The sequence below is a fragment of the Pinus tabuliformis genome, chromosome 5_2, assembly GCF_031772625.1.
Source record: "Pinus tabuliformis cultivar Carrire ecotype Pingquan chromosome 5_2, CPIR1, whole genome shotgun sequence".
Classification (NCBI taxonomy): domain Eukaryota; kingdom Viridiplantae; phylum Streptophyta; class Pinopsida; order Pinales; family Pinaceae; genus Pinus; species Pinus tabuliformis.
In genome coordinates this window covers 431,033,759-431,057,716 of record NC_142306.1, presented here as the reverse complement: position 1 = coordinate 431,057,716, position 23,958 = coordinate 431,033,759, and the positions used below count along the sequence as shown (strand labels likewise).

Below are 23,958 nucleotides of genomic sequence, written 5' to 3'. Positions count from 1 at the left end.
GATAGGCAAAATATATATGCAGATAAAAAAATGACTCATAAAGGTCAAGATACCAGATTGTGTATGCCTAGTAACTATCAGGAGCAGGAAGTGCTTGGAGGGGGATGCTAGATGTAATTGCCAGGTCCATGGCTAGGTGGTGAGGCCTTGCAAAAAAACAGAAAGTATTTATACATCTCTAAAACAATCATAAACAGATAAGTGACCAACTCTGGGCTTATTATTTAATTCCTAGAAAGGCATTATCTTCAACCAGGAACAAAAAATCATTGTTATAGCTAAATATTTAAGTATATTCTATTGTATAAAGAATGGAAAAGTAGTAAGTATATTCTATCTTTTTTTAGGATTATGCTCTCTTGGTTTAGTTAACACAATGATACAATCTATTAAACAGATTACCAAAAATATTGATACTGTTAATTTTATTCTAAACTTTAATTGTTTATTCGTAGGAACATAATATAAACAACACACTGCTGTCTCAAGCAATGAAAGAGAAAATAATCTCAAAATTCTTGTAAGATAATTCCTTATCATAGTAAATTTGAGATTATAGCAATAGAAATAAGTTTAAGAATCACAAGAAACAATAGCTATATGACAATAAAGCCATAAATCATATTAATGTAATGCATAAATTGGATGGAACCCTATCGCTACAATTAAACAACATTGGAATCCTTTCAACACATGAAGGGCGACAATTAGTCCAAAGCTATGAGAATTTTCTTCCATTTAATCATCAATCAAAATGTTGAATGCATATATAATCATGACAGAGCGATTATGGTCCATTTTAGATCTCGGTCCAATTCGGAAGGAAGTAAGTGATGATATCATGCACCCTGGCTGAGTAACCATAAACAACCAGAAAATCAAATAGCCAAGCTATGCATCAAGGCAACCCTCTTAAGGGAAGCTAAAAAATATTTATGCAGCGAAGTTTTGGCTGAGATGGACTTAAATCCAACAAACCCTCTCATTGGTAAATTATCAAAACCCTTAACTACTATCAACAGTAGACAAAACAAGCAAACTAAATTCCCCTCTTCAATGTCATCAGAGGGTTTCATGGCAGACCAACCTGGAGACATAGAAGATGAGTACGTTGTTAGAGTGCCTTCCATAGCTATGCTTCGTGATAGACATTTGACAAAGGGTTTACCTGCAATGGCAAACTAGAGGATTAAACCTTGGATTTCCTGAACAATTTTTTAACCAGATATAAGACCAAAAATATTTTAAGTTTCCTTCTTACCTAAGTAAGAGCCACCCCAGGTGAGGGAGAGCTTAATACTTGTAGTCGCCATGAGATAGTTAACCCTCTCTACAGGAAAATCAAAAAAGGAAATAGAGGAATTCTTAGTGCAAACTTGAAGCCCTTACCTCGGAGGAGAGACCTTCCTTGTGCTTTGCGATTTAGGTGGAGGAACAAGGTAGCACTCGAAGAGCACACCTACAGCATAAGTATTCTTCAATAGTTTCCGATCTGAGTAAGGGAATTAATTTTAGTTTATAGTATGGTAGAAACCCTTACGATCTTACTTGAGAGCTTGCCTGAGGACGATGAACCATGGAGGTCCGGTGCCAGCATGGTGCCCCCTATCAACCCTAAAAATATTTGCAGAACCACCACAGTATTCCCTACCGACCTTGAAAAATTGAAGAGCCACAATATTCGGGAAATACCATGCCCAAATGAGAAATGAGTGAGTTTGACAGACGAAGGAGATCCTTAGGGTTAGCAGGAAGTGTTGGAACCATCAGATCCATCCACCATGGATCTTAAGGTGGAAAAACATTTCCATTAATGCCTTGGCCCTCTGGCAGTAGGCCAGGCTGTCAGCATTAAAGCCAAACCTCAAGTGGTAGCACCACATCACAATATGCTATCCAGGTGGTGTAATTGCCACAATTTTCGAGCACATGCTTGGTGGGGCAGAGCCAATGGCTCTTGTAGTTTTGCCGGATAGCCATAATTTAACACTCTAATAACCCTTTCCAATCAAGCTGAATCTTTTCAATTATATGCATGCACATTATGGTTAAATAAATGCAAGAGCTTAGGATAACATTCAGTAATACTTTAAGTGACAGTTCAATAAAAAAGAAAAAAAAAATCATATAGTATAGCAATGAGTGTTACAATCCATGATCCTAATAAAAATAATCAACTAATACATTTGCAGTTGATTATTTGTGTATGGGATACACACAATAATATGTCATTTTGAATATTGAAATATATTTTCAAAACAAAGAAAATAGATTACAAGTTATGTCCACATATTATTTGTGTTTGTGAAGAAATTGGGCTATAAGTTCTTGATTTATGAATTAGTAATCCAAGTTTCCAAATTTTGTTACTATAATGTTAACTTCAATGATTTCATCATTATTATTTATATTTACATTGTGTTTGAAGGGAAAAAAATATAAGGTAATAATTATTTAAGTTAGAATTTTTCAACCACTTATTTTCATATTTTGTTCGAAGAATTGTTATAGTATATTATTTTCAAAATTTCTATTCCTAAATAATAATTGAAATGAATTAGATCAATTAATTTGACAAATAAACTTTTATATTATCAATAAAAATCTTTGAATTTCTAGTGATTGTTAGGTAATCAAATCCTCTTATTAGGAAATAATCAATTTGGGTGACTAAATCATTACCTCTTTGGTGTGATTGTCATGTGGAAGATAGTTGTACGCACAACATAAATTTAGTTATCATGAAGGTTTTAGATACACAAATATTCTCTTCCCAGAAAAAAAAGGTCTTATGTTACCCCAACCAATCAAATGTAAATTTGAAGCAAGAACTCCAATCTATTATCGATCTAACAAAAAAAATACCAAAAAACTCCAATCTCTTTATGATCTAACTAAAAAATATACGTTAGTTGAGGTTGAGTATTGAGATTGATTACTGGATCATTTAGCTTTGATGGTGTCATCACTTGAAGTCAATTTCCATTGGAGCAATCACAAATGTACCCAACTGTGTGAAATATATTTACCATTTATGAATTAAAATAACAACATCTAACTCAAGATAAACAAAATAAGTTACTTTAAAAACATATCACTACATATCAGATAGTTCAATATAAAATAAATATTAAGAACATGTCAGTACATATAAAGTCATAAAATACCAAGTTGAATAATTACATGAATTCTAAGTGACAAATGAAGGAGGTTGCTTGAAGATTCACTGAAAGCACATATTTGGGGTTACTCCCATATAACTTTGGAAAATTATTCTTTATGGAAAATTCTATGAATATGATCAATGGTATACATATAACACTAAATTGAAGTTAAAAATGGTACAATCAATTTTATCGCTAGGATTCAATTTCTCGAAAAACCTGTTTTTCTAAGAAATTATCAGTTTGGATATATTGGAGAATTCACAAGATGATTAACTCTTTGGTGTGATCTTGATGGTGAAGATAGTTTCATGCACAAAAGAAATTTATTTATTGGGAAGGTTTCACATACCTAACTATCCCTTTACTAGAAATAGGCCTTATTTTTTCGAACTCCAATTTATTTACAATCTAACAAAAAATATACCTTAGTGGAGGTTCACCATTGGTATTGATTATTGTATTGTTTAGATTTGATGGTGCCATCACTTGAAGGAAGATTCAATTGGAGCAGTCATAAATGAAAATATAACTCAATATTCATCATTTCCAAATTAAAAGAAGAACATGTAACTCAATATAAACAAAAATAAGTTATTTCAAAATCATATTACTACATATCAAACAATTGAATATAAACAAATCTTAAGAACATGTCAATACTTATCAAGTCATAATATACAAAGTTGAATTGACAAAATCAAAACATAGGCTTATCTAGCTCCTCATATAAAAAAAAATCATGGAGGAAGAGGTAGGTCACTTTTCTTCATGAATTACATGAATTATGAGTGAAAAATGGAGGATTTTGTTTAATATTCATGAATTACATAAATTATAAGTGAAAAGTGGAGGAGTTTCAAAAATTCATTTATTTTGGGTTATTCTCATATAACTCCAACAAATCAATCCTTATGGACAATGCTATGAATATGAACAATATGGGGACAATCTCATTGCTTGGATTCAATTTCTGCAAAAGATTTTTTTTTCCAAGAAATCATCAGTTTCGACATATTGGAGACTTCACAAGATTACCTCTTTGGTGCGATCATGTTGGTCAAGATAGTTGCATGCACAAAATAAATTTATTTATCTGGTGGGTTTTACATACCTAACTATCCTCTTACCAGAAATAGGCCTTATCTTTTCTACTTTCCCAAATCATCAATTCATTTCCAATGAGAATACTACCTTAACTAATCAAATGTAAACAAGGAGTGAAAATTCAAGTCCATTTATGATCTAACAATAAGGAACTACTTTTTTTGAGGTTAAGATTTGACATTAATTATTGTATCACTTTAGGGTTAATTGTGTAAGAACTTTCAGCTTGATATCCATTGGCCCAATCACAATTGGTCCCAACGGTATGAAAATATTCATTATTTCCAAACCTAAACAACAGTGTATAGGTGAATATAAACGATTTACTTAAAAATGAATATAAACAAGTTATTTTAAGAACATGTTAACATGCATAGTCTTACCGAGCTCTGGGTATTGGCACAAACACTGGTTGTGGAGGAAGATGTAGGTATATTTTCTACATGAATTACATCATTTATGAATCATAAATAAAGAAGGTTCTTTAAAAATTCACTAAAAGAACAATTTCTGGATTGTTCTCTTACAACTCTTGCAAATCATTCTTATGTAAAGTGTTAGGGGATTTGTAACAAGCACAATGCTAATGATTAGTGGTCATAGAACTAGAGGACACAGCCACAACCCTAACATCTCAAGTGATATTCAAATTGCATTCCCCCCATTGCTCCCATTTTCCATTATGTTGGCATGGTCATTAAAGTCTTAGAAATTGTCAATGTGTAGAACTTGGAAATGAAATGGGGCACTAACGATTGTTTATTCTCATTGACTCTCAAATTGGTGATAATTTTCCTTACGAGGGAATAGAATGTAGTATAAAATGTTTCAAATATTGTAATACCTTGCTCTGTGTTGTTTTCTTCTGCTTGTAGAACTGTAAGAAGGTTGCTAGATTCCAAGAGACTCAAAAAAGTATTGAATGACCCAACTAATGATAGCAAAGCTATCATATTGGTGAAGATCAATGCTAGTGTTAGTGTTGGGTTTGGGTTCAATGTGGATGTTAGTTTAGCCGCCAGAACTACAATGCCTCCATTTCCATTACAATGGCTATGTCCAAATTACCGTGTTGAAGGATGTCATGCCAAGCATTACTTTAACCTTGTGAACAAATCTAACAAGGTTGTTGTAGAGGTCTATATGTTCCCGTAAGTCTTGTTACATCCAATATGTATGCTTAGAGTAATTCATTGGACTATAGTCATGCCAAGTTCTAAATTTTTTTTTTGTTTTGTAGGTTAAGCCAAAGCAGGTTAGACCATAAATAAGCTTGGTAGGAGATGTGTTCAATATGATAGTCATGCATGGCTACGACCAATCTTTCATTATGGGATTGATTATCATTGTAGATTAGATCATTCTTTCATCTAGTTTTGTAGGGTTAAACATGAGATGTTTCTCATCTAGTTTTGTAGGGTTAAACATGAGATGTTTCTCAAATAACTATGTAAACCTCGGATCTATTAGAGTAGAGTGTCTCGAGAGGATAAATCTATACCCAAAATCAAAGATCTTTTCCTAAATTCTTGAGTATAGCTTTGCACATTTTTACCCTTAGCTTGCCTAATGTTTTTCCAATCCATTATAGAATTTTTCATGTATGCTAATAGATAAAATTCTCATCTTATTGCAACAAAAAAATAATTCCAAGAGGATAAAACCTTACCACTTTTATTCATGTCCTCTTGAGTTTTCACCTCCCAACAAATGGGTGTTGCACTTTCCAACCTAAGAGAAGCAAGCTGGATTTTGGTTTCATCATCCTTGATTCTTCGTATCCTGCAATACACTTCAATCTGACGAACCCAATTATCTATTTTGTCAGTATTGACCTCTCCATTGTGCATAAGAAATTCAAACTTTATGTCAATCTTTAAGAAAGGATTTTTTCCATGTCCCTTTGGAGAATTTGGAGGTGTTTGTGAAGGGTTAGAAGTAGAAGAAGATGAGGATGAGCATGAGGATGGAGGAAGTAGTGGCTTGTCACTATTCACTCCATTCCCTTTTGGAGGTTTGTATCATTTTCCTCCATCTTCTTTTGGAGGTTTTGAGCTATCTCTTTGCAACCTTAAGTTCCTCTCCTCATAAACAACTTTCACGATTTCAGACATTTCAAAGAAATATTTTTTAAACGTTGTCTCATCTTTAGACATCCCTTCATGACCTTCTTCATGTGCCATGATTAGTGAATCTTGAGATATGTGTGTTCTCCTTGAAACAATTTGAGACCTTGACTCCACAAGCTATCCTTCTCCTATTTTGAGCTTCAACCTTCCAAGCATCGTAAAAAACATGCAAACAAAATCAAACCTTCAAAATAAACTTGAGTACTGATACCAAACTAATATGTTATACAAAATTGAAGGTGATAGGAAAATTTGCAAAGTAAAATTTCATGTCTTTTAGGCAATGGGTCACTTTGAAAAAGCACATAAAATAATTGTTTTAAAACTCATTTAACAACATAAAAACATAGACAAATATATCATATGAGAAATACAAAACAATAAAATGATAAAGGAGTTCACCCCTCTCCTCGTCTAGCTTCCAATGTTGATCCTCTTTCATTAAGTGCTCAAGATTAACTAAATAAGAGGGTAAAACAAGTTTATAGGTTAATGGTCTAGTTGAGTAAATAAACTAATAGATCTTGTAGACTAGAGCAATACATATGCCAACCCATGGGTGTAGAATCTTGGCTAATTCATGCTTTTATCAGTCTAATTTTGTATTTTCTATAGACTCATTTTTTCTTGTTTAACATGGGCCACAAAACTTTGGATTCCAATACTAATCATGCCACTAGGCTTTAATTCTTATTAGCATCATTTTAAATGTTGGAAATACTGGGGGGGGTGAATCAGTATTTATTTTTCCCACTATTATTTTACCAGTTGAACATATATATATTCAGAACACAAGATGAAAAGCAAGAATAAATGATTTTATTAACATAAACTGTGCAGTAAAGTAGATACAATATATAGATGGTCACAATCAGTTGCCAAGCTCCAACATGGACTTTGGTGAGGCTCCAACCTCCAGAGAACCAACTCTATTTTGCCAAGACACCATTTTTGGACTTAGGAGCACCAACTCCCAAGGACTTCAATCCTTCTTACTTTTGTGGCACCAGCCCCAAGGACTCCAATCCTTCCTACTTCTGAGGCATCAACCCCAAGGACTCCAATACTTTTATTTCATGAGACACCAGTCCCACGGACTCCTATCCTTTTTTCTTTTGAGGCACCAGCCCCAAGGACTCCAGTCCTGTTCATTTCTGCTCTCAGAACTCTTCTCTATTGAGTTCTATCTATTTACAGCTTCACTGTAGTCTCCAAACTACAGTATCAATGACAACCAGTCTTCTCTTGAAGTAGTCTTCCCAATTCTTCATACTGCCCACACAGATCGTCCAGTACCCTTCATGACTTCTGATAATGTCTTCACACAGCTTTAGTCAGTCTACTGTTAGCTGAACTAAGCTCTGCATAAAGAACAACTTCTTGTTCAAGCTTATGTTCTCTGTTGGCTGCTTCTCCCCTTCGTCTGTCTGTTGTCGTGTTAGCCCAGAGGCCCTCTTTCTATTCTGTTGGATCCTCTCGCTGCCTCTGTCTCCTCCAGCTTATTTTCCACAATGTTCAACAGCCTTCAACAACATTCACCATTGTTGCTTCTGCTATCTCACACTCTAGTTCTTCACCAAACCAATAGCTCCCACAGTCCTCTGTTTTTACTGTTTTATGCATTCCCATGCCTTTTTGCATTTGTTTCCTCTTACACGTTGGCTCTTTGGCTTCCTCCTCGGTCATTTTCATTTCCTCTGATGCTCGCTTGCTTCTTCAGCTTCCCATCTTTCGGTTTCCTTTGCCTTATTCATGCTCATAGGACACGTTGAATCAATGGCCAGGTCCAAGTCATACACAGAGGAAACATATTCAGAAAACTGTAACAATACTCCTGTTTTCTCATGATATCAGGCATACACAGGGATGGCATTATTTAACCGACCTGCCACGTCCTGATCGCAATCACCATCGATATCATTTCAGCCTCCTAAACTATTGGCGCCATTATCATATGCATTTTGGCCCTTGAAACCACGCATAAGGAAAATATGTAAATACATAGGAAATATGAGCGAAACAGTCAAAAGAAAAAGGGGCAGACTTCAATATTAAGATTAAACCCGCCTCTAAACTGTATCGGGTCCATAGCTTAAATCGCAATCAGCAATTCATGAGGTCCTTTATATATCAGCCCCATGATATCATTGATGGCCGATGGCCGATACTCCACTGCTCCGATGAAAAAAATGTGATGTAGCATTCAACCATAGTTTATATGATCGCGGGGTCCAATCTTGCAATTTGCAATCGACGCTTGTAGTTGGACAACCCTCTGTGTAGCATTTCGATGGGCGGATGCGATATGGTATTAACCACGGTTTATATTCCTATCACATCCAACAAAGCCGCACGTTTAAGCCCTGCCGTCCAATCATCCACCGAGCGATCCAACGGCATTTGCACCTCCCGTGCCCATAAGTTACCCATGCGTTAACGCGCAATCAAAGCGGTTTCTGCCCTATCCCATCTGCCACGCGTCGCCCGGTGATTGTGATCGCTCGCTTGCGTACGATTACTGTGCACCCTCCAAAGGCGGCGCAATAAATACCATTTACCACTGTCCTCGCTCGCTATCTCTCATGCATCTTTATCGCCCGGTAGCCGTCGGATCTGTTCACTGGAAATTTGACAGCTCATGTTTGTTTGATGTTAAACGTGTCCATTGCTGCTTCGATAATGTATTCTGCTCATACGATATAAACTCTACCTTTTCCACTCTGTCAATGTATTTGCACATGTGTCTAAGTCTTTCGCCTCTGATAGCTCTAATAACTCTGTCGCTCCTCTTCTTTGGCATATATATATATTCTTTGTTCTGCTTGCTCTGTGAACTCAATTTCGGCATATATATATCTATATCTATATATATATATATATATATATATATATATATATATATATATATATATATATATATATGGCTCCTCTGGTGGCTCTGTCTGCTCCTCTGGCTTGGTAGTGTCTTTCAAAGACCTCCTTGCATATATGAATGCATCTCTTGCTATGATATGTTGTAATATGCTTTGATATGCCTCCTTAGGTAGCTTATCTTTGCTTATGGCTTGGCTATGCTGATGGCTTTGCTCCTGTCTCTTCATGAATCTCCTCTGCTTCCCCTTAGCTTCATGTCATCCTTTAGTATCCAAAATATTGCCATATTGACATCAATGACAACCTAGGTCAACAATCTCCCCCTTTGTTATTGATGGCAATATTCTTCTTCTCTCCCCCTTTGACATCAATGGAAAAGGAGTGCTCTGGGACTCCCCTATCAAACTGCTTCTGTTCTTCATGAATGGTAGATCTTCATGGGTCTGTCACTCCCCCTGTCATAGTGCTCATCTTCTTTTTACTCAAGATAGAAGGATTGATGATTTGTCATCAATTAACACATTATTCCCTCTTCATGTCTCAGAACTGCTTTATCATGGTTTCAGTAATCCTTAAATATGCTCTACTTTAATGCTTTCATTCAGATTGCAAACGGCCATACACCAAGTGTCCAAGTCCAAGCTATTATGCTTCAATCCATATTGCTATCTCCACAGGTAACATTGAGAGGCCTTCATAGTCTGAATCAAGAGAAAATGCCCCTGAGATTGTGTCTCTTTCTATCTTTCTTCAGATTTGAGTTCCTTTGTGTCTCTGTGCTTCCCCTTAAGTTACTGCCATCTAGTATTCAATCATCATTGCATTTGGACAAAAAATGTGAGGGGTTGTGCCTTACTGTTGCTATATTCCTTAAGTGATTTGTATCAACTTAATTTATGCTTGACTGCACAACATTCTCCTTCCTATGAGCCATCTTTTTCTTATGTTCTTGTACATATCTCTGCAGATTTAGATATCCAATCTGTGACTGTCTTTTAAATACAATTGTTGATCTACATCTTTTTGCAATGCTTCAGTTTGTTATACGCTGCCAGCTGCTCTTACTTCAAACTCCATTCTAAATGTATCTGTTTGTTTGAAGACTGTCTCTATCAGTGTCCAGAATTTATCTGTTCTCACATTAAATTCTTAAGTCAATACATTTAGCATCTGTAATATTAGCACCATAATTATTTGCCCTATACAGGAAACACATGTTCTTCAATGGAGTATTCCTGAGAAATTATCTTCATCAAAGAATGATTGTTAATATAGCTCAACAAGGATTTCATAAGGACCCTTTTACTTATAGCTTCAACAATAATGATCAAGAATCATAGGCTTCCCCTAACTGTATGCATCATCTCTTTTGGCAAAGTCTTCTCATAAAATGCTTAGATTGGCTGGAGAGCTCAAGGGACTTTCAGACTGTATTTCCTTCCTTCTCCATACTTGTGTAGCTTTCTTCTTTTGCATGGTTCTAGCTTGTGTAATAGCCCATGTTAAGTTACAATCATGTGCCATATGACCAATGTTATGACACTTGAAGCATTCTACATTGTTCATGAATAAGAATTCATGATTTCTTCCTGTAAAATTGTTTCTTGGAGGCTGTCGGAGACTATAACATCTATCTCTATGAGATGGTTGGGGACCATAACATCTATCTTTATGATAGACTTTATAGTATTTTTCCATATGACCAAAGTTTGAACAAGAATAACAATAACCAAAAAATGAACTTTGGTACCTCGGAGATGGAGATTTCCTGATGTACTTCTGAAGCCTTTCTTCCTTGAGATCCTTTGATGATAACCATTGCCTCTCACCTCTTTGACATCATCTACATTTCTTTTTGGAGCTGGTTTTCTTCTTGGAGCAAGATTTCTTCTTGGAATAGGATTTCTTCTATTGTAGCCTTGATTTTTCTCCTTGCCTTTGCTGGAACTGGGAGCATCGCCATTTCTTTCTGGCTTCTTCACATCTCTTTTGTTTAAAGAATTTTCATTATTGTTTGAGGATTCACCTACATACCCGAGACTTGATTTATCAAATGGACATCTGTGATAGCTGAGCATGTCATCCAAGGCTTGAGAGCTCTTCAAGATTTTTTTCATCCCTTCAACCTTTGTTCTGAGGAAGACAATCTCTTCTTCCAATCTTTCACACTCATTATTCTTCTTTGCAAGTTGTTCCTCAGTTTCTTCCTTGCTATGAGTAGCTTCAGCTGCTACTATTTTAAGGGAGATGATATCTCACTTAATTTTGAATATTTCTTCCTTCTTTGCTTGACTACTCTCCATTTCCTTCTCAGCTCCATGTGCCTGTTTCCTAGCTTTTTGTAATTGAGATTTGAGAGAGGAGACCTCTATTTTGTACTGACCAATCTCTTTTTCAAGTTTGTTCAAGCTCTTGTGCCCTTGTTCAAGTTGACTTGACAAGGTATCTTCTTTCTTCTTTTCTTTATTCAGTTGATTTGTCATGGATATGACTTCTTCACGATGCTTTCTTTTACTTTGATGGAATTCCTTCTTAAGCTTGGCAAGCTCTTTATCCCTTTCTTTTACTTGAAGCTTGATGAGGTCAACTTTCTTCCTTGTTTGATCTTGGTTACCAACTGGAGCTATCTTCTTAAGTGCCTCATTTTCCTTTTTCAAATTGTTAATCTCTTCCATGGCAGTCATAAGTTGAGCGAGGAGTTCTTCCACAAAATCTTTTTCATTCTCTTCATCTTCTAGGTCTGTTTTAGCCTTGATGTCATCATTCTCATGTTTAGCTTCTATGATGGGTTCTAAATTTCCTTCATGATTTCCATCATCTTCTTGACTGATGGTCATGGTCAATGCTCCTTTTGAGTGAAGATCATGAAGTTTTTCCTAGATGCCCTTTTCTAATGAATCTTTTCCTAGATTGTTCTTTACAGAATTAGGGAGCGCATTCAAGATTGCCTTTACTGCTTTTTCATTGTACTCCTTGGATTCTCTATCCATCCTGCTATCATCAATCACTGATTTCCAGATTCCAATGCCTTGAGTCTATAAGAAATTCCTCATTCTTGCTTCCCATATATTAAAGTTCCCATTGAGCCTTGGAGCCTACTCAAATTGATTGTCTTCTATTTTAGTAGTAGAGGGAGACACATCCTTAGGAGGATTGGAGACTTTCTTATTTGACTTCGCCATTTGTGTTCTAACGTTCAACCTTCAAGCTGTTAGGCTATGAATGAAGGTACCTTCTCTGATACCAATTGTTGGAAATATTGAGAGGGGGGGTGAATCAGTATTTCTTTTTCCCACTATTGTTTTACCAGTTAAACATATATATTCAGAACACAGGATGAATATCAATAATAAATGCTTTTATTAACATAAACTGTGCAGTAAAGTAGATACAATATACAGATGGTCACAATCAGTTTCCAAACTCCAAATTGGACTTTGGTGAGGCTCCAACCTCCAGAGCACCAACTCTATTTTGCCAAGACATCATTCATGGACTTAGGAGTACCAACTCCCAAGGACTTCAATCCTTCTTAATTTTGAGGCACCAGCCCTAAGGACTCCAATCCTTCCTACTTCTGAGGCATCAACCCAAAGGACTCCAATACTTCTATTTCTTGAGACACCAGTCCCACGGACTCCTATCCTTCTTGCTTTTGAGGCACCAGCCCCAAGGACTCCAGTCCTATTTAGTTCTGCTCTCAGAACTCTTCTCTATTGAGTTCTGTCTATTTACAACTTCACTGTAATCTCCAAAAATGACAAGTAGTCTTCTCTTGAAGTAGTCTTCCCAATTCTTCATACTCCCCACACAGAGTGTCAAGTACCCTTCATGACTTCTGATAATGTCCTCACACAGCTTTAGTCAGTCTACTATTAGCTGAACTAATATCTGCATAAATAACAACTTCTTGTTCAAGATTATGTTCTCTGCTGGCTACTTCTCCCCTTTGACTATCTGTTGTCTTGTTAGCGCTGTGGCCCTCCTTCTGTTCTGCTGAATCCTCTCACTGCCTTTGTCTCCTCTAGCTTATTTTCCATAGCGTTCAACAGCCTTCAACAACATTCACCCCTACTGCTTCTGCTATCTCACACTCTGGTTCTTCACCACACCAACAGCTCCCACAGTCCTCTGTTTTTACTATTTTATGCATTCCCGTGCCTCTTTCCATTCATTTTCTCTTACACGCTGGCTCTTTGGCTTCCTCCTCGGTCGCTGTCATTTCCTCTAATGCTCGCTTACTTCTTTAGCTTCCCATCTTTCAGTTTCCTTTGTCTTATTCATCCTCAGAGGACACGTTGAATCAATGTCCAGGTCCAAGTCATACGTAGAGGACACATATTCAGAAAACTATAACAACACTCCTGTTTTCTCATGACAGTAGGAATACACAGGGATGGCATTATTTAACAGACCTGCCACATCCTGATTGCAATCGCCATCGATATCATTTCAGCCTCCTAAACTATCATAACCATTATCATATGCATTTTGGCCCTTCAAACCGTGCACAAGGAAAATATGTAAATACACAAGAAATATGAGCAAAACAGTCAAAAGACTAAGGGGCAGACTTCAATATTAATATTAAACCCGCATCTACACTGTATCGGGTCCGCAGCTTAAATCACAATTGGCAATTCATGAGGTCCTTTATATATCAGCCCCATGATATCGCCAATGGCCAATGGCTAATACTCCACTGCTCTGATGAACCGGATGTGATGTAGCATTCAACCATAGTTTATATGCCTGTCGGGTCCAGTCTTGCAATTCGCAATCGGCACTTGTAGTTGGACAACCCTCTGTGTAGCATTGCGATGGGCGGATGCGATATGGTATTAACCATGGTTTATATTCCTGTCACATCCGACGAAGCCGCAAAGTTTAAGCCCTGCCATCCAATCGTCCACCAAGCGATCCAACGACATTCGCACCTCCTGCACCCACAAGCTGCCCGTGCATTAACACACAATCAAAGTGTTTTCTGCCCTGTCCCATCTCCCACGCATCGCCCAGTGATTGTGATCGCTCACCCACGTACAATTACCACGCACCCTCCAAAGGTGGTGTGATCAATACCATTTACCGCCGTCCCCACTAGCTATCTCCTGTGCATCTTTATCGCCCGGTAGCCATCAGATCTGTTCACTGGAAATCTGACAACTCATGTTTGTTTGCTGTTAAACGCATCCATTGCTCCTCCAATAATGTATTATGCTCATACAATATAAACTCTGCCTTTTCCACTCCGTCAGTGTATTTTCATATGTATCTAAGTCTTCTGCCTTCGATAGCTCTGGTAACTCTATCGATCCTCTTCTTTGGCATATATGTATGGTCTATAAATATGGCTCCGATGGTGGTGCTTCATGCTCTATTAGCTCTTATTCTTGCGAATATATATGGCATATATATAAATGCTCTGTTCTGCTTGCTCTGTGAACTTAGTTTCGACATATATATATGTGTGTGTGTGTGTGTGTGTGTGTATGGCTCCTACTGCAGCTCCTCTAACTCTGGTTGCATATCTATATATATATATATATATATATATATATATATATATATATATATATATATATATATATATATATATATATATATATATATATATATGGCTCCTCTACTGGCTCTGTCTGCTCCTCTTGTCTCCATCTGCTCCTCTGGCCTCTCGTCTCCATCTGTTCCTCTGACATCTTGTCTCCATCTGCTCCTCTAGCTTGGTAGTGTCTTTCAAAGACCTCCTTGCATATATGAATGCCTCTCTTGCTCTGATATGTTGTAAGATGCTTTGATATGCCTCCTTAGGTAGCTCCTCTTTGCTTATGGCTTGGCTATCCTGATGACCTTGCTCTTGTCTCTTCATGAATCTACTCTGCTTCCCCTTGGCTTCATGTCATCCTTTAGTATCCAAAATATTGCCATATTGACATCAATGACAACCTGGGTCAACATTAAATACATAGCAACTTATTCAGGGTGCATTACTAGACTAAATTATGTTATACAAGTTCCCCTATATCATGATTTTAATCTATTATGAGGGTGCTTGGAAGATAATGATGGCGTAAGAAGTCATAATGGGGCCATCATGAAATCACTAATGTAGGAAAAAGTGAGAAATCTTAAAAATATGTACATGTTCGTAATATTATAGACTTGTGCTCCCCATATCGCCTCACCTACATGTTAGTTTGGATTTTCAAGAACATGTGCACATTTTCAAATTATTGTGCATGTTTTCGAGAACATGTGCACATTCTCAAAAGCATGAGTAAGATTTCAATAGTGTGGGGGAAATTTCAAAAAAACACATGCTTTCAAGAATGTGTCTATTTTCAAGAACATGCATGTTATTTCATGTCTAGAATCTTTAAGATGTAGGGAGGGACGGAGGGAGGGAGAGATATAGCTGGACATTTGCTTCAAATGAGTGAATAAGTAAGCGAGGGAGGGAAGGAGGGACATATATGGAAATGAAGGAAGTGGAGTGAGTGTCGAGAGACAAAGGAGGATAAAGAGAGGGAATGAAGTAGAGAGGTGTAAATGGATAAGGAGAGAGTTAATGAGTGTTACACAAATTAAGAGGGGGATAGAGTCACGGGGTAGATAAAGAGCAGTAGGAAGAGGGAAATTTAGAGAGGGAAAGGTGGCTAATAGTGGCCAATGGGGAAGGGAGATAAATGGAGAGTAGAGAAGATAGAAGTACAAGGAAGAGAGAGAGTGAGCATGTGTGTGTGTGTGTGTGAGAGAGAGAGAGACAGAGACAGATGAGAGAGATGGAGGAAGGTACACAATGAATAATATATATGTTTTAATAATGTCATGTTCTTTTTGATAAAATTATTATATTATGAGAGTATAAATATTTTATCTTAAAAAAGTTAATATCAGTTTTTAGCGTTGTAATATCTCTCTTTTCACTCTAATTTACAATAATAATTGAGTGCATTTTAGATTTGTTAATTACATGAATTTCTTGATTGATGTCCTTCAACTAGAATTATGTTTGGTACTATTTGGGATTATACAGTCATCTAATAATTCATCATGGCATGAATATATATGAATCACAAACATATCAATAGTTATATACTGTTGTTGGATACTTTGATTGGGCATATGAAGAAGTGACTTGATTTTATGGTGTATATATATGATTTGTACTATTAATCTAAACTTCTTGTATAAATCTACTAATGGCCTCTAAAGTGGATATGAAGAACCACATGGATATTTAATGTAACTTGAAGTTGCACACCTAAGTTGTGGATAAGACGTTATCCATCAATTTGAATATGATGTTGTGAAGATGTTAATATGATTTAAAACTTGTTAGAAAATGAGCTATTTGATGTGTATATGTAAATGTGTGTGTGTGTGTGTTTGTCTATATATATATATATATATATATATATATATATATATATATATATATATATATATATATATATATATATATATATATATATATATATATATATACACGTTATTTCTAATTAACGTTAGATATGTGTAAGTGTTGTAAGGAGAGGTTGATACATGATCGAGAAATTACACATTTCCATGATGTGGGCCATATGAAGTAACGCACATGGTATAACTAAGGGGCATGTTATATATACAAGCAATCCTCAGAACTCAAAGACCACGAGCATCTCACATTGAGTAAATGGAATGTAGATAACATATACTTTTTCCTTGTTATATTGGTTTTCTTCCTACCATGAAAATTCCTAATTCGATGGATGATCATAACCTCACCATTCATACTAATTATAATGGTATCAATAGTAATATCGATACATATTCAATATTTCAAGAAATATATGCTTTATGTGCATCCCATTCAAAATAACATTATGAAAAAGAAAATTATGAATGTAATATTCCTACAAGGATAATTACATGCATTCAATAAGGGTGAGCATCCGAGGTAAAAATATGTTCCATTTCTTTGTGGAATTTGAAATGGAAGTTAGACGTTAACAATGTGTATTGGTATAAATTTAATATAGTATCTTACAATTTTTTAATTAAAAATTAAATGTTACTTGAAATAACCAAGAAAGTTAGAAATGATAATAGAAAATTTGTTGATAGCATAAATAATAATATACATCTTTAAAAATTAGAATTATTTATGGAAGGGACATGTGGATGGATGAATAATAATGATATTAGTGAAATAATATTTAGAAATTTTACATAAGTGGACATGTTCTGTTTTCTACAAATAATGTAAGCCCACTAAGAGAGAGAGTGGCCATATAAAAAATCTAGATGATTATTTTACTACTGAACACTACAACAAAACCAGCGATTTGCGCCAGATTTAGCGCCAGATTTTAGTGCATTTTTTTTTTGTAATTGTGATGAGCAACCTGGCGCTAAATCTGGCTCTATTGTACAATTTTTAAAGCGTCCTTTTTTGCACCTGGTTTTGCATCCTTTTTCACGCTAGATTTTGCATCATTTTTTACACCAAACTATGCATCATTTTTTGCGTCAAATTTTGAACCAAGATTTGCATCTTATTTTATGACAGGTTTTGCTTCTAGTTTTGTGTCATTTTTTGCATCTACTTTTCATTCTCTTTTGCTTCCTATTTTGTGTCATTCTTTGCTTCCATTTTTGCACCATCATTTGCATCAAGTTTACACTGTATTTTGAATCCAATTTAACGTCTTTTTATGCATCCATTTTGTGTCAGTTTTTGCATCTAGTCTTATGCCAGGTTTTGTATCTAGTCTTACACTAGTTTTTGCTTCTATTTTTGCACCAGCTTTGGTGCCTATCTTTGCACCATGTGTTGAATTTGATTTAGCACCAAATTTTGCATCCATTTTTGTGCCCATTTTTGCATCTTTTTTTGGACCATTTTTTACATCCACATTTACGTTTGATTTGTCTCCATTTTTCCCATCTCATTTTGCACCATATTTTGCGTCATTTGTTTCATCCAATTTTGCATCATTTTTAACACCATCTCTTGCATCTAATGTTACATCATTTTTAGCATCCAAATTTGCATTTATATTTGCATCTTATGTTGAGTCATGTGTTGTGTCCACCTTTGCATCTTATTTTGTGTCTAATGGTACATTCAATTTAGAGCCATTTTTTACGTCTGCTTTTGTATTTGTTTTTGCACCAAGTTTTGCATCCAATTTTAAGCTATTTTATGCCCCTTTTTGCACCATTTTTTTGTGTCTACTTGTGTCCAATGTTGCACCATTATTTACACCGACTTTTTCATCCAATTTTGCATTTTTTTGGTGTCTAGTTTTACATCGTTTTCACCATCCAAATTTGCATCTTTTTTTGCCTCATTTTGTGTCCACATTTGCATATAATTTTGTGTCTAAGTTCGAGCCTAAATTTGCATGTGATTAGGAATCATTTTTTACATCCAATATGGCATCCTTGGTTTCACCTTTTTTCAGCCCCATTTTGCATCTTGTTTTATGTCTTTTCTTACATCTTTTTTTTTTCCTTTTTGCACCCAAGTTTGCATCCCAAATTTACACCATTATTTGCATCATCATTTGGCATATTAATTTGTAATGTTTTTTGCTTCTTTTTAACGCTCAACTTTGCATCTTATTTTACATCTAGTTGTTGTCTTTTTTTGCATCTAATTTGGTGCCCATTTATGTGTCCTTGTTTTTTCCCAATTTGATATCCTTTTGTATGCCATGTTTTGTTCCCTTCTTTGTGTCAACTATTGCACAATTTTTCACTTCTAATTTAAAACACTTTGTATGTCAATTGTTTGCATTTTGTATTAATTCCTAGTTTAACATCCAATTTTACTTTCAATTTTGCATCCATGGTTACATCCGCATTTGACTTCTTATATAGAGTATATTTTTCTTTACATATATGACCCCCTTTATAGATTCATAGTGAAATATATGATAGTTTCTAAATATCATTAAAGAAGATATCACAATTCAAAATCATTTGTAAAGAAATTTAAGAGAAATTGACAACATCCATCCAAAAAAATAACAATGTGTCATTAACAATTTTCAAAACATGTATAAATTAGCAACATAATACTAATAAAATCAGTATTATTTTTAATCAAAACAAGTAAAATTCAAATATGATTAACAAATCAAAATATTTCATGAATATCGTTATTCTACGATAAATTAACAACATACATAAATCAAACACATCGTATGATTACAAAATCAAAATGTCTCATTGATATAGGGTAAATTCACAACACCCATCTAAACATAACAATGTCATTCTACACAATAATTTCTTCATAAAAAACAATGCATGTGCATGCCTAGCTACCACCACCAAGATCATCCTCATGATCATGTTGACCATCCTCATTACTCTGATCCACATCATCACCAACACCGCAACTATCATCATCATCTCCTCCTTCACCACCATGATCCTCATCCTCATCCTCATCATCTCCTGATATATGTTGAACATAATTTGGATCATCATCTTGGCAATCATTACCTATAGCATTCTGACAAAAAAAATCAATATTACATGTTAGTATTAATTACATAACACAACGCATGTTTTTGTTATACAATGTTAACCATAAAATGAGGTAAGATATAATATCTAATAGTACTAAAAAAAAAATGAAAATATGGTTTAAAAGTATATTGGAAATCCAACTAAGATTACATACCATAGAGTCCATCCAAACAACAAATTCAACCCATCTCTTTTGCTGCAGCACCTCCTTTTCCAAATGATTTGGAGGTCTTCCATATTTTAGTTCCTATCAATCAGTAAATAGGGAGAAATTAGATAACAATGACTTTCTTCTAGTACAAAATTTATCAAAAAAATATCACATGTTTAATATACTTACAAAGGTTGTTATCAGTGCTTTTAAACCTTTCTGGCCACTACGATGAGTGACTTTTGTCTTCGTTAACCTCGCCTTGGATGCCTTGTCCTTAAACATAAACCAATTCAATTTATTTTCACACAAATACATGTCTAAGATACTTATAAGTATTAATACATTCTAAATAATGTTTAATGAAAAATTCAATACCTGAATGCTCTCATCGCCGGCTTTTCTTTGTGCATCCAACTTCTCATATGATTTTACAAGTTCTTTCCATACTTTAAAAGGTATGTCAATAGGTCTTTGTTTCAGTCTTTGATCTTGAGGCATTTTTTTAATTTTTCTTGTTTGGTTAAAATTTTTGGTTAAAAAACACCGAATAAGTAATTCACATCAATGGCATGGGGACTCTATGGATATGTGTAAAAAAATGGCTATAAAGAAAACATCCAAAAAACATATGAGCTCTCCCTTTGATGGTCACTTGGGGCATATGGCTGGAAAGGAACAACTCCATTTTCGAAAATCAAGGACAATCCTTTCTCAAAGTCCTTCCTAATATTTGCTCCAAATGTCTTAAAATGAAAAACAAAATTGAAACGTCATCCTTAAACATCTCCCTTAAATATAACGTTGCACCATAAATTCTTCACTTTTATTGTTATCGGCTCTGGAATGATTTTTCTATATGCAATTATATAATGAAATATGTGTGCACTAATGAAAAAACATTGAGTTTCATTTTTCATAATCACAAACAATGAAAAAAGAATCACACGTAACTAGCATCATTTTGGAAATTTTATATTTATTAAAAATATTTAACATGTTTTCCTCCCATATCTCATAAAAAGGTGTGAAATTTTTTATATACTCTCCAATAAGCACTACAACAAAACCAGCGATTTGGAGGTTTTACACTAAGTTTTTCAACATCGAGCTTACTAGTGCTTGCACCACCGGGATTATTAGTAAGAATCTCATGAGGTTTGCATAGCCATGATTATTAGAATCAAAATAGTAGGATTTGCACTAAAAAACAGTTCATAGAGCTTTCCTGTTGGGGAGAAAATCACAAGTTCAACTTCTGCAGTGCAGAGCACCGAGAGCTCGTAAGCTTTCTTCAGCAATCCACCTACGTTTGGAAAATGTAGCCTGCCTGCTGGCGATGTTCTCAATCCTCTTCCTCTACATCTTTCCCCTCACTATTCTTGTATGTCCTCTTTCGTTTTTCCCTCCAAACAAACCCTCTCAAATTGAAAAAGCAGAACAACTCACTCGATGAGAATCCGAATCCAATTATCGCTTCTAACAATAACCCAATACGATACCAGAAGTGATTACACAAAACCTCATTGACTCTTCATTTGTTTGGAAAAGAGCCAAGCATATACTTCTGACGAGGGTTTTCGTCTCAAGTCTGGCTCGCAGGACGTCGCTTAGTCAATTGCGAGAAAAGTTTTCCACCTGCCTGTCACATACGGTTTGTCACACTATATATTAAAATAAGGTTGATCATACTAACAATAAGGTTGTATAGTTTAAAAGGAGGGCTCTCCTAACTGCATTTGGTTGGTTTATAGAAAAGATTGCTGGAATGTGTAATGTGAATGCTCTACTAACTATTTTTTAAGCATTTGGAAGTATTAAAACCCCCTAGGATAATTAATGTAAGACCTGTTAATTAATGTGTAAAGATGGCTATTGTCCTTGGGCTACCTTAGTTGTTCGTGTTTAGTGATCTGTGGTATTATGACTCCTCAAGTCACTATTAAACCATGAGAACCATGCCCAGGAAGACTAGTGTGACATTGTGGATGAGAACCAAAACTAGACTCCTATAACCTCCTTTTTCATCCTTTAAATTGCAGAATTAACTGACTGTTCTAGTAATCGTTCTTGGGCACCTGAAGATGTGCACCCTAAATAATAAGAATAATACCATGTAACATATGAATAGTCGATCCTGTGCATGTAGGATATGCACATGAGGTCTAATAAAATCACTAACCAGAATACCAGGTGTTATTAAAGCCTCTACAGGTTGATATATATCAATGTTACAGTGTGCAGGAGTATGATTCAATTCCATACGAAAATACAAAACATCTGATAGGATTTCCTCATACCTCATAGGCAAACAACCATTGTCCCTTCTATAGATGAGCAGAATAAGTGCTTGGTTCTCTACACTAAATAAAGACAAAGTATAGTACTTATTGCTGACAAAAGAGGATTTAAATCGCGGTTCAATTGCTTGACATTCAGCTGGTCACAGAATTGTAGAGTGCATAATCATAAGTGATGTTGCGAACCTCATTGCTCAAAGTCTAAGGGTCTTGCGAGCCATAATCACAGCCATGTATGGCATATCTTGTGATTATGATATTTTATGAGGTCAATTCTTGTGAAGACATTTCAGTTTATAATAAATTTTGAACCTCAACAGAGTTTTGGCAAGACCTGGCTGAGCTAGGACATCAATAACACAGCTGATATGAATGACATAATCTAGCCTCAAGAGGGAGCCTCTTTTGTTTCATCACTCTAACAGTCTATGAAGTGGTGGAAAGCATAACAACTTCCCCTTGAATATGACACCTAAACTGAGTACAAATCCTAAATGATGCAGCCCTTTGTGCATGTCTCTCAAAGTATCGATATTTCAAATGTTGAAAGCTCTTGTGCCCATTTGATATGCATTCGATTGCAGTTCCCCTGAAGAAAGAATCTTATAAAGGTGAGGCCATGGCCAATATGTTAGCCATATCCATTGGAGTTGCCATTGCTTGACAACTTTAGTGTGATCAGTCCCACCATGATTCACATGGGCTTCTACTCAACACTGGCTGTTGCTATTGTAAGAGTCTTCAAGCTCGTTGAACCCATAGTATTGATAAGTGTATTCTTCGGGTCTCTGGTTTTCAAATTCTGCCTATGTTTTCCTCTCAGTATCATTATTTCAAATGCACTGAAAGCTCTAATTCCCATTGCTGTGTATTTGATTGTGGTTTCCCTGAAGAAAGAAGTTTATAAAGGTGAGCCTGAGGCCAATATGTTGGCCATATCCATTGGAGTTACTATTTCAGCTTATGGGGAGGCCAAGATGAATGCATGGGAGGTGATTCTCCAGTTAAGTGCAGTTGCATGTGAGACTACCCAATTGGTTCTCATACAAATTCCACGAACATCAAAAGGGATTAAGTTGAATCCCATCACATCTTTGTTGCTCCTTGTTGCCTTGTTTTTCTCAGCACCCCCTGGGCCTTAGTAGAATACCCATTTCTGATAATCAGGGTCTCTTCCTTTGATTTGGATTACATGACATTTCTGCTTGTGCCTTGGCTCTTAATCTTTCAGTGTTTCTTCTGATAGGAAAGACTTCAGCCTTGACTATGAATGTTGCTGGTCTTGTCAAGGACTGGCTGCTCATAACATAATCTTTGTCTGTAATAAATGAAAAGGTTATAGGCATAAACTTGAGTGGGTGTGGACTGGCTTTTCTGGCTGTCTGATACTATAATCATTTGAAAGTTGAAGCTCTCAAGTCCAATGACAACCAACCAAAGTACCTCAGCAGTGCAGCTGATGCCGATGATGAAGGAGAAGGTTCGATAATGACGAGTGGGAGATTCTCAATCAGAGATTCAGAACAAGTATAGAAAAATCAAACTCAAGCTTCAGGATTAGGTATTTAGATCATTAATATTGTCTTGTGCTAGAGATTACTGTTCTTGGATTGGCTCCTCTATGCCCAGATCTATTTGCAGGGAACATGCCAGTCATTCACAGTGAAGAAGATAATGACAAGATTAGTGTATAATGATGGACAGGATGG

The 23,958-nt window shown here is 35.7% G+C and overlaps 1 protein-coding gene across 1 annotated transcript; it reads right to left on the bottom strand.

Annotated features, from left to right (window-relative positions):
• Nucleotides 1-19,454: 19,454 nt before the first annotated feature.
• Nucleotides 19,455-20,427, bottom strand: LOC149159462 (uncharacterized). The gene is made up of 3 exons (XM_089433489.1): nt 20,139-20,427; nt 19,953-20,045; nt 19,455-19,781 (listed from the first exon to the last, which is right to left on the bottom strand). Exons 1-3 carry the CDS (start codon nt 20,265-20,267, stop codon nt 19,584-19,586), a joined length of 420 nt encoding a protein of 139 aa, XP_089289615.1. The 5' UTR covers nt 20,268-20,427; the 3' UTR covers nt 19,455-19,583.
• Between the last annotated feature and the right edge of the window lie 3,531 nt (nt 20,428-23,958).